Source organism: Bufo bufo, chromosome 6 (genome assembly GCF_905171765.1).
Source record: "Bufo bufo chromosome 6, aBufBuf1.1, whole genome shotgun sequence".
Taxonomy (NCBI): Eukaryota; Metazoa; Chordata; class Amphibia; order Anura; family Bufonidae; genus Bufo; species Bufo bufo.
Window position 1 is genome coordinate 61,351,432 of NC_053394.1, and position 12,157 is coordinate 61,363,588.

Here is a 12,157-nt window from a genome sequence, read left to right on the forward strand (position 1 = left end):
GGAAGCTTCCGCCCCGGCAGTGTGTGATTGTGAACAAAAGAGCCCTTGCCCTGCGCGATTTAGAGCAGGTCAAGGGAGTGCATCGGAGCATGAACTGTTCCGATGCTCAAGTCAGGGGGGCTGCCTGGGTGAAATTATGGGTATGTCCGGGTTCAGCTCTGAACCCGGACAACCCCTTTAATCATCTATCTAATCTATTCACAAAAAAAGATCTATTCACAACAGCCATGTCTCCCACCTCCCTCCTGATGCCCCCACACACATGCAGATCTGATTTGGCCAAGTGTCTATGTGTTGTCAGTGAGGAGAGAGACACTGCAGACATCTCTGGTGGCTTATCTCCTGGAAGAACATAAGAATATAATGAAAATATTAAATACATCTGTTGGGGAAGAGTCGGAGACTCCCCTTGCACATTAGATTACTATCCAACCTGACCATTTCTGGGGATTCTGCTGACAATTCACAAATGTGTATTGAGGCTTTAAAAATTATTTCAGTGAAAAAGCTGGTACTTCAGCCCATATGTGGGATGAATATGGTTAAATGAAGTATGAGCTTTGCTACACTGAAACCATTTTTAGGGTGCTGCCATTTTTTTTATTTTTTGTGGTTTTATGATGGACAGCGATGGTAACATGTTTTTCTACAAGGCTTCAGCCAAGATCTCTTCTTTATACTGGGGTAGAATATAAGAGACTGTGAAGCTCACATAACTTAAGGCAACAGAATAGTAACCCCGAATGTCAGGAGACCCAGCCAATACAGGCCTCACCTCAACTGACATGCTCAGACAGCACCTTAAAGGAACTCTGTCTAAGGAAATGCTTTGAACATCAAAGAAGCAAAAGGGTGTTATGAAGAACAGTGCGCTAAAATTCCTTGAGTATGTTGTAAGTGTTCAGGAGTTTATCAGAACTTCAAAAAGATGTGCTACAAGAGCCGGGAGCACAGCTCTCTACAGTTGTAGGACATAGACAACTGAGAGCCCAAAAAAAAAAAAAAAAAACGTGTGTAAGCCCCTCCGCCAACATACCTGAAACTCATCTCATTTTTAAAAGAAATTCACTACTCGAAAATTTTAAAAAAAGAACAAGTGGAAAGCAATGCGATAGAGCTGGGCTTGACAAAGTATAAACTTCTAGTGTTGCTTGGTCAATGATCAAACAACCAAGGTGGTGTCCCCTTAATTTTGGGTTCTGCAGCAGGGTGTATGTTGAGGCAGGGTCACATTAATACTGGGTGGCATCTCTCCTTGCTGTGATAGAGGCAAGGTAATAGTCATACAGATGCTGGAGATCCTCCTGTGGTATGTCATTCCAAAACTCTTTTAACTGTAGTTCATCCAATGGGGTTCTTGGCTGCTGTGCATGGGAGATCTGTCACCTCTTCTGGTCCCTGACATTCTCAATGGGGGAGGGATCTGGTGATCAAGCTGTCCAGAGGAGCTGCTGGATACCCTGAAAAGCACATTGTGTAGTGTGGGCAGTGTGCGTGGGCGTTATCTTGTTGGAAGACCATGACTCCTAGTGGAATCAAAAGAGGCAGTAGGAATGATTCCACTGCGGAGCTGGAGACTAGAGAGCGCACAGACTAGGCATCATTCCCCGGCCTGTGTGCTCTCTTGTTCAGCCCAGCAGGCACAATGACTTTACTGGGGAGAGCATGATGTGTTATGGTCTGTTTAATGGGGGAATAGGGCTAGGTGAGTATTACTTTATTAACAGTACAGGGCCAGAACTACTGAAAGGGGGCACTAAGAAGGCTACACTATTGTAAGGGGGGTAGTGTTGAGGGAGCAGAACTACTGTGTGGGGGCATTAAGAAGGCATTCTACTGTGTTTGGGCACTAAGGAGGCATATCTACTGATTGAACGCACTAAGAGAGCATATCTACTGTGTGAGGGCAAAAAGGGAAAATAAGTACTGTGCACTAAGGAGGTTTATCTACTGTGTGGGGTGACAAAGGGGACTTGGTGGTGTTAGTGGTTTGGCTTTTTTGTAGAAAGAAAATTTGACATGGTGCGCTGTGCATGCCGTTGATGTTGTCGTCCCTCCTTGGGCTTTTTAAAACTTGGAAGGTTATAGGCATTATGCCAGGTTTGATCCTGTTGACGGATGCTGTTTAACATGATGCTTTCAGCAGCCACAACAGGGGATATGTATGGCTAGCTGCAATTTATCCCAGCCATATCAGAAGCTGCACCTGATTGAGAGGGGGGGTTCTTTTTTTTTTTAAAAGGTTTCGGGACAAGCCCCTTAAAGGCCCTATACAAGAAAATGTAGAGAAATATTACATTAGAAGGATGATTGGGAAGGGGTTTCACCCACCTAATGGGAAGTTTTGATGTTCTCCAAAAGAGAAACAATATAAAATATTGTAATTTGATACCTTTTAATGGCTAAATAAATAATGTTAGAAGGCAATCTTTCCAGCCTCTGAGGTCCCTTCTTCAGGCCAGGAAGGAAAAAAATCTCCAAAGAAACATAGATATACACAGAAAGGACAGAGAGGTGGAGTAATAAATTGCAAAACACCAACAAACAGAGGAATGGTCTTGGAGAAAGAGTCCTTAATTACAGGTAACGGTCTGTTCTTTCCTGTGTATATCCATGTTTCTTTAGAGATTTTTTCATTTCTGACCTGAAGAAGGGACCACAGAGACTCGAAAGCTTGCCTTATAACATATTTTATTTTAGTTAGCCATTAAAAGGTATCAAATTACAATATTTTATATTGTTTCTCTTTTAGAGAACATCAAGACTTCTCACTACTGGCTAACACGGTACCAAACCTTTTCCTTTTATCCACCTAATGGCTTTGCGCTAGACAGGTGAATGTATTGTAAATGTCGCTACGAGGCACAATCAGTGTAGATCAATGGAAGTCACTGTATGTTATTCTTGAAGAACATTTCTAGAGGTCGGTATACTCTGGGCCATCATCTTTACCATTGGAATGTAATGAAAATTGTCCACTGACCAGGGGGCATTAATTGAATGTTGAGGAAAGGCAAACACTGGAAGGCGTTCCTTAAAGGTGTTATCCAGAGCTGTAAACTTACTCCCACAGTGCCCGGGCCTCTCATACAGACAATACTTACCTGGTCCCTGGCGCCTGTGTCCTCCCGGATCCCCCCACGGCTGTCACTGCATCTCCCTGTCGTGCAGATTACAACATCTGGCGCAGGGGGGGGGGGGGGATGGGGTTTACAACTTTTGATATCCCCTATTAAACTGCGCGATTTCAGTCCAATTTTCGGGAATACGAAGGCTCGTTCATCGGCTGATGGGTATCTTTCATCAGGCGGAAAGAGGCCCGATTGTAGGCAGCTCATCTCCCTGTGTAATTAGCCTGTCAGAACTCTCTGGATCTGGCATTGCCGGACGGTACCTGAAGGCACACATGGCGTTTCTGCACCGCTTTCACCACCGGGGAGAGGCAGAAGCAGTGCCATCGGCCCAGCACATTAGCCATCATTTACGCCAGTTTTCTGGAGGAAATGACCACTGAAATGTACCCCGGTTAAGGACTGGAGTAGATTTCAATCTGGGTGCATGGACCGCCGGCGGATGCTCCTAATACATGATAAGGCCTGAGCCTCGTTATAAATTAAGCGCATCATCTGGCAGCAGGGAAATACAAAAAAATGGCGTAAAACACTGTTCTTTGATGAATGGCCCCTCTGTGTGGAAACAAAAACGCCAGAAAAACTAGCGCAAAAATACTGAAAATTCAGGTGGGCAAAAAAAGCATGTGGTTTTCTGAGGTGTTTACAGCACCCCCGCCCCCTCCTACGAAGAAAAAAAATGCCAGGGCCAAATTCATGTGAGTAAGTTTTTGAGAATCCAGGTGATCCAACATTAGCGGGTGAACTGGTCAAGACCAACTCTGAACTGAGGAGTAATGGGGAAAAAGGGGGACGAGGGGGGAAAGGGCCAGTAGGGTGGTAGTGATAAGAGATGGTAGTCAGATTTCCGTGCCAAATTTTATTGAAAGTCAATTTTGTATGTGTTAAGAAGGAAGGATACACCCTACCCACGAGGTCCACACTCTGGACCGTCGGCTGGGATGGACGGCTGTCTTTTTCAATGACCATAAAGTTGCCCCTGACCTCTGAGAAGGCTCCTCTCAGTCTAAAACAATATCGGCTAGGTTTCCATAGGCTTCTTGGTCACTAATATCACAGCATTTTCCACATGTGGGCCAACAATTTCACACAAACTTTCCACAGGAAAATCATCCCCAACTTCGTATTACAGACCATTCGTGGTCTTCAAATGTCCTACGTTGAGCACCTGCAAATCAATGGACTCCACTACTCTGGAAATAGGAGTCATGACGGAGGAGAAGCCTGCTCTATGGGTGGTGGAGTCCAGGAGCGGACCGGGAAGTTAAAGTGGCCCTGGGAAAAAAATAAAAATAAAAGTGGCCCCCATGTTGTAGATGGGCCCAAATTTACAAAACAACGGTGCAACACAAGTAGGCAGGGACAACAGAGTTATGCCAAATTCACACCCAAAACCAGGTGCGGCTCTAAACACAGAACAAGGGCAGATCTTTCCCTTATACCTTATCTCTGTGGAGGCTCCAGTCCTGGTTTTGGCTCACAAAACACTGATGGGGATCACTGACGTGTGAATAAGGCATTAGGATCAGCACCTACAAGGAGAACGGAGCTGGGGAGAGCTGTGGCTGGGGGACCCCGGCGGTCCGTCCACCACCAGGCATGGCTCCCCGCCTCTCCCATTGAAGTGAATGGGAGTGCACAGCGCATGCGCGGCCACCGCTACCATTCATTTCCATGGGGCCGACGGAAATAGCCGAGCCAGCACTCGGCCATTTTCGGTGGCTCCATAGAATTAAATGGAGGGCGGCTGCGCATGCGCAGTGCACCCTCCTCCACTTTCTCCGCTCCGTTCTACTTGTACTCCTAGCGATATGCCCCCATTGTTAACCCCCTTTAACGCTGAGAGCATCAGATCTGTTCTGTACCCATCCATTGGGTGCCTCCCCAAACATTTACAATTCTACCATCATTCTTTAAAATCATCCCCCCTTAAAATCCAATCTATTGTAAAGTTTCTTATGGTGAAAGGGCATGACACGATGCGAGTGAATGTGGCCGGCCTGGACCACTCCGCTGAACTTTCCCTCCTGGGATTCCTTCCACATTGTTCTCTTCATCCTCCTTTAATCGTGTCATTTCCCCTCGCGCATGTCCGCGCTCCTCCGCCCGTCTCCCTCCGACTCCTTCCTCTTTCTCCACCCCTACTGGCCACACCCCCCGGGCTTGTCCCCGCCCCTCTTACACTGCCAGCCTAATCGTGGAATCCCTGTCAATCCGCACCGAGAACCACCATGTAACGGCCCCTCCTATTGGCCGCCCGCTGGCCATGTAACCAATCAGACGGCGGCTACCATGGTGGAAGGAATAAATACAAGATGGCTCCTCATATAAAGCCAGGCATCTGGCTTCTTCCCTGCCACGATAAAATAACGTCTTTAATTCGGTTTAACCGGCCGAGCCGCTTCCGCTGTGGCCCCGAGGGGTGACTAGCGCCCTAGTGACGGGGGTTAGGAGCATTAAAGACGGCTGGGTGTGGCCCGTTGAAGAGGTGGGCGGCCATGCACTAGAGGCTGAGGCTGTCCCGGAGGCTGAGCCTACACTCTAGGCCCCGGCTGTGTCCCGGCCCAGGTGCGGCCTAGTTCAGCTGGCGGCGCTGAGGAGCGGGTGTCTCTGTGCGGAGAAGCGTCTCTCCAGTTCGTCATGGCCGTGTCCAGGTTCGTATTCCCCCGGCCCGGGCAGGCCACGCTGGTCTCCTCCACACAATGCCTGCACCCGGCCTCCTGACGTGTACAGGGGGGTCTGATGTATGTGGGGACCCCTCATTACAGACCTCCGGGAAGGATCAGACCTTCACTTGTCTTTTTCTCTCAGGTTTATACACAACATTCGATGGTGTCTATTACTTTTCTGTATCTGGGAAAGCTGGGTGATCGCCATCATAGCCCCCTACTACAGAGTGATGTCACCCAGCTTTCCTGTAGTCCTGAAAGGACCAGTCACATCAGTAACATCCAGGTTGTATAGCTGTCAGGTCTCTGGGAAAGCTGGGTGACCCCCATCACAGCCTCCCCCCTACTACAGAGTGATGTCACTCAGGTTTCCTATAGTCCTGAAAGGATCTGTCACATCAATAAGATCCAGGTTTCATTCAGTTCCTGATCTCTGGGAAAGCTGGGTGACGGCCTCTAGAATAGATCACTTTTGTCACTTGAGCAAATGGCATTTATCATGTAGAGGAAGTTAATACCAGGCACTTACTAATGTATTGTGATTGTCCCTATTGCCTTCTTTGCTGGCTGGATTCATTTTTCCATCACATTATACACTGCTCGTGTCCATGGTTATGACCACCCTGTAATCCATCAGTGGTGGTCGTGCTGCACACTATAGGGGGAAAAAAACCTCTGGCCTATGTGCACTCCCTGGATTCCGGCCGCCAGAGCTTTTTCCTATAGTGTGCAGGCACGACCACTGGATTGCTAGGTGGTCTGTAACCATGGAAATGTTCAGTGTATAATGTGATGGAAAAATTAATCCAGCCAGCAAAGGTGGCAACATGGACAATCACAATATATTAGTAGGTGCCTTGTATTAAACTTTCTCTACATGGTAAATGGCTGCCTCCGTCTTTTGGTTCTTCCGATGCGTTCTGCCTTTGTCTCGCTCCAATCAATACGAAGGACTATTGCCATCCGCAATACAGACCAGGATAAGAAATGTTATGTAATCTGCGGAACTGCCACACTGATCCGTCAAAAATACGGATGTATACGTGGCCGCATAAAAAAAAAATCAATGGGTTGGCGTGCGCGCTGCCAAAATTGTGTATAGCACACGGGTGTAAAAAGTCGTGTGCATGAGGCCAAAGGAATAATTGGATGGGTTATTGTAGTGTGGTTTCCCCCCCCCTATGAATAAGTTAAGGCTAGGTCTACACGACGACAGTCTTATCATGATAGTCTATGGCAGGCATGGCCAACCTGTGGCCCTCCAGCTGTTGTAAAACTACAACTCCCACCATGCCCTGCTGTAGGCTGATAGCTATAGGCAGTGTGGGCATGCTGGGAGATGTAGTTTTGCAACAGCTGAGAGCCTCAGCTTGGCCATCCCCATAGACTATCATTATAAAAATTGTCGTGTGACAAAATGTTGCGGTGTAGTTGTGCCCTATCTGTCGCGCAACTTATTGTCGTGGTGTAGCCCTAGCCTAAAGGGGATGTCACTTCAGTAAGTGGCATTTATCATGTAGAGAAAGTTAATACAAGGCACTTATAATGTATTGTGATTGTCCATGTTGCCTCCTTTGCTGGCTGGATTCAATTTTTCATCACATTATACACTGCTCGTTACCATGGTTACAGACGGCCCTCAAATCCATCAGTGGTGGTCGTGCTTGCAGGGTGTATTTATAATGGAGCAGTAAACTCTGAATGGGGAGGAGGCGCAGTCTTCTGCTGTGGGCGCGATCCAATCAGAGCGGACCGCTCGCAGCCAGGGAGAAGGAGACGCCCACAGCAGAAGACTGCGTCTCCTCCCCATTGAGAGTTTACTGCTCATTATAATACAGCGGACGAACGGGGGGGCTTTTGAAAAAAATAAAATCAGTGGGGGCCGCCCTACAAGTAATACCTTAATTAGCCTATGTCAAAACGGATGAAAGGTCCTCTCTAAGCCACGTTCTTATCAGTAAGATAAATATGGACCTTTTAATGAGTGTTTATAAGGCTTTTAGAGCATCTCGGCTCTGTACAGAAAAAAAGGACGCCATGTTTTTAATAAAGACCAATTTTAAAGTATTATTTTTAGCTCAAGATGAGTACAATGTGATGGCAAAATAAAATTTCCCCCAAACATGTACATAGCCTTTAAAGGGGTATTCCCATCTCGCATTGGTAGCATATCGCTTGGATATGCCACCAATGACCGGTGGAACCTGCACTTATTTCTAGAAGGGGATCCCTAAAGTGAGTGAGGTTGCACCGTGCAAGAGCAGCCACCCTCCATTCATTTCTATGGAGTGCCAAATAGCCATATGAGTGTGGACAGATTGGAAATGGGGGTGCACTGGATCGGTGAATTCTCCGTTAACTTCTATCGTGGTATGCCACCAATGTGTGAGATGGACCAACCCCTTTAAGGGTATGTCCGAATATAAAAAAAAATCATAAAAGCCCTTTACATTACAGCTCAGCGACAAAGGCTGTTGCATGAATTATATGGATCTTTATTCTGTGGATTTCACTCTCCATCGCCAAGGGTAGGACCCGCAGTGCAGATCTGCAGCCTAAATGGACATGTCACAAATTACAAGCCCTCACTGCAGATTTCTTTCCCATAGCGTTTGGGCGAGATCTCGTCTACTTTGCGGACAATGATGTGGATTTGCTGCATGAAAACCCTTGACGGCAATTCCGCACCGTTATCTGCCACGTGTGAACCCGCTCTTAGGGTGCCCGTTCATGGTGCAGCGGAGCCGCTGCAACTATTTACCCCTATTTGCCACAAGTAAAAGTGAATCACGTGGCTTATACGTGTGCTGCGCCTGCAAAACCCTGGCAGTTAGTGGCAATCCGCCTGTAAGTAGCGGATCAGCAGCGCTGTGGACAGGCGTCCTGACTCGTCAATTGGAGAGGTCTTATAATGGAGCGTTCTGGAAAAGAAAACTTGATATAAAGTTAAAAAAAAAAGTGTGCCTAATCACCTGATAACACTGCAGCCGCTCTGGGGGTCCTAGGTGACCCTTCTTGATTCTGTAGCAGTCATGTGTCGTCCTCGTACCCTCACTTTTTCAGACCACAGAAAGCCCCTCTAGTGTCAATCTATGAGATGTTTATGCTGCGTTTTCTCCTCTGTTGCAATGCGTACAGAAGATCTGCAGGGGGGCTGCGATGAATGCTGCGGAAACTCCCTTTGTGTCCTCCTCCTCCAGGCCTTCGATGCTCCATCGATGTCAGCATCCCGTTTGGCATCGTTGGCAGTCCGCAGCAGCCCTTGGGTCCCCTTGCATCATGTGACAATCTTGTCATGCCGGGCACCGCTGCAGCCTGTGATTGGCTGCGGTAATGTGAAACTGGATGTTGACATAGAGGGAGCCCAGCGGAGCATTGCAGGCCTGGCAGAATTGGGGGTGAGGGGTTGTTGACCAAAAAAACGCGTATTCTTGCAAAACTCCTTTAAAGAGCACCTGTCGCCCCCTCCTGACATGTCTGTTTTGATGGCTACATGCATTCCCCATGTAATTGTGCCAGTGATATTATCCAGTCAGTGCTTACATTACACCCCCCCCCCCCCCCCCCAACTGGTTACCGCCCCTCTGTACCCTTACTGCAGACTGCTGGCAATTCATTCATAACTTCTAGTAGTAATAATACAGTAATGGCACAACATAGAGACATAAGAATAGATGCCCCAGAATTGTTATTACATGGGGAGTGTATTCAGCTAATAAGACAGACATGTCAGGAGAGGGGACAGGTCCTCTAATGTGCATCAGGTCAGTTTATGCTGACAACACTGACATCTGCATGTGGAAAATGCACCCCCATGTGGCCGTTCTTTTAAGATTTTTATTTATTTTTAATCTAATTTGATCGTCACTCTGTCTGAGATCATCTAGGGGATGTCTCTGCTGCTCGAGTCTCCTCTGCCCCTTGATTGGCAGGACCAGAAATTGCACCCAGTGAACCTTGCGCCTTATGTCAGCGGTACACCCCAATGTGTGGCGGCAAACGTGCCGTACCCATCTGTGCTGCTCAGGTAGCAGCAGAGCCTCTGGTCCTGCGGCGCTACTCGGTGCAGGCATGAGATGTCTGGCCCTGTAAGTCACTGGGCAAAACGGAGTCTCCAACAGCAGCACCTGCCCCTCGCTGCTCAAGCAGGCTGATTCGCTCCTATAAAACTGTTTAAACTGGCCGTAGACATGGCTAGCCCCAAAAAGGCTCTCATCCTAGAGCCCTCCCCCAATGATATTTCCGTTTGGCTGTGTGAGATGAGCATGTTATATCTGTACAGAATACGTTTCTGCAAGCTCTCTGGCCATTCTGATCTCCAGAAGAAGGCGAACCTGTGTAATCCAGGCTGCCCTCGCTCCTGAGACTGTGCTCTCATGTCTGTGGCCAGGTCATCACCACATCTGAATGGTCAGGGATGGCTGCAGTTCATCATGTCTCACTGGGATATGAGGAGCTTATATGGTGGGATCTGCCCGCAGAGCTGGTGTAGCCGTTGTGTATCATATGGAGGAAGGACACTGGTGACAAGTGATAACAGACTCGTGTATCTCCTCCTCAGGGTAAACTGCACTCGTACTGGGCTGTTTAGGCTTTACAAGGTTTTTCTGACACCCCCCCCCCCCCCCCCCCCCCCAAATATATAAAACAAAAGCAGCATCTATGCCTTTGAGCTATTTCCTGCCTTCATCACTGACCTGCCATGTCCAGCATCACTTCATTGCTGCAGCAGATCATTGCAGTCTAGGTGATGCGTTGTTCAGAATGATGTCCCCATCAGCTGGATGCAGTGTCATTGCAGAGAAATTACAGGAATGGACATGGGAACCTAAGGCCCCTTTCACACGAGCGAGTTTTCCGCGCGGGTGCAATGCGTGACGTGAACGCATAGCACCCGCCCTTAATCCTGACCCATTCATTTCAATGGGTCTGTGCACATGAGCTTTTTTTTTTTTTCACACTGTGTGTTCTATATTCTGCAGTTTTCACGCAGCCCTGGCCCCATAGAAGTGAATGGAGCTTCAGTGAAAAACGCATTGCATCCGCAAGCAATACGTTTTTCACTGATGGTTGCTAGGAGATGTTTGTAAACCTTCAGTGTTTTTTTTTTTTTTTATCACATGTGTGAAAAACGCATTGCACCCGTGCGGGAAAAAAACTGAACAGCTAAATGCAATCGCAGACAAAACGGACTGAACTTGCTTGCAAAATGGTGCGAGTTTCACTGAACTCATCCGGGCCTAATTCATATCGTGAGGCCTTAGGGTAAATTCACACGTTGCTTGCTAGAAGATCCACCAGCAGAAATGAGAGGCTGGTCTTTGGGTTTCTTCTGCAGTGGTGCGGTCTGAAGGTCTACGGATCCACACGTGCATTAGCCCTCGTCATTAAGTAAGGCCTTATGCACATGACTTAGGCGGCGTGTGCCCGTATTCAAGTTTGCAACCAGCAGGTCTGCAATATTCAGGCACCAACCGTGCGGACCCATTCACTTGCGATACAGAGGTTCACTACTTTTTTGCGGTACAGATCAGACACAATTCAAGTGAATGGTTCCGTGTCTACAGATGACGTGCGCACGGGCAGGGCTGCCACACGGTTGTCTGCATGAGCCTTAATAAGGGTTGATTCACACGTCCGTAGTGTATTGCGGATCCGCAATACACCCGTCCGGCACCCACATATTGTCCGCGATATAACAGGCTGGGTAAAACTGTAAAAAAACAGATGTGCGCTCCATAGGGTAATTCTGTGAGTACAAAAGTATAAAGGAAATAACTTGCAAGGCTCACCTTACGTGGTTGTGCAAATGTAGGCACAACACTAATGAGTTTGTATGGTAAGTCTGGACAGCTGAATGTGATGGTCTGCACTGCAGCCACGGGATCACAAAGAATCTTCTAAGTGGAGATGCCTGGAGTCCCCAAGAAGATGATTGGCACAGGAAAAGACAAATACGTCCCACGGCGCGAATTACCATCAACCAGTCGCCAGGATCAGAGTAAGAATCTTTTATTGCAGTGATACAACGCCTTTCGGGGAATCACTCCCCTTCATCAGGTACAAAAAAGCTGCAGCTTTTTTGTACCTGATGAAGGGGAGTGATTCCCCGAAACGCGTTGTATCACTGCAATAAAAGATTCTTACTCTGATCCTGGCGACTGGTTGATGGTAATTCGCGCCGTGGGACGTATTTGTCTTTTCCTATTCTTGTCCGCAGACATGTTCTATAATTTTTTTTTTCTTTCCCCGGAGCCGCCGACCGGAAGATCGGGGCCGTGCTCCGGAAATGCGGATGCATCCATTCCTGCCCCATGGAGAATGAATGGGTCCGCACCCGTTCCACAATTTGCAGAA

At 47.7% G+C, this 12,157-nt stretch overlaps 1 protein-coding gene across 1 annotated transcript in view; it reads left to right on the plus strand.

The window, feature by feature from the left end:
• The first annotated feature begins 5,454 nt into the window (after positions 1-5,454).
• BTAF1 (B-TFIID TATA-box binding protein associated factor 1) overlaps positions 5,455-12,157 on the plus strand; it is a 96,663-nt gene continuing 89,960 nt past the window's right edge. The window contains 1 exon segment of the mRNA XM_040438270.1: positions 5,455-5,785. Coding sequence (XP_040294204.1) covers positions 5,772-5,785 — 14 coding nt within the window. The 5' untranslated portion in view covers positions 5,455-5,771.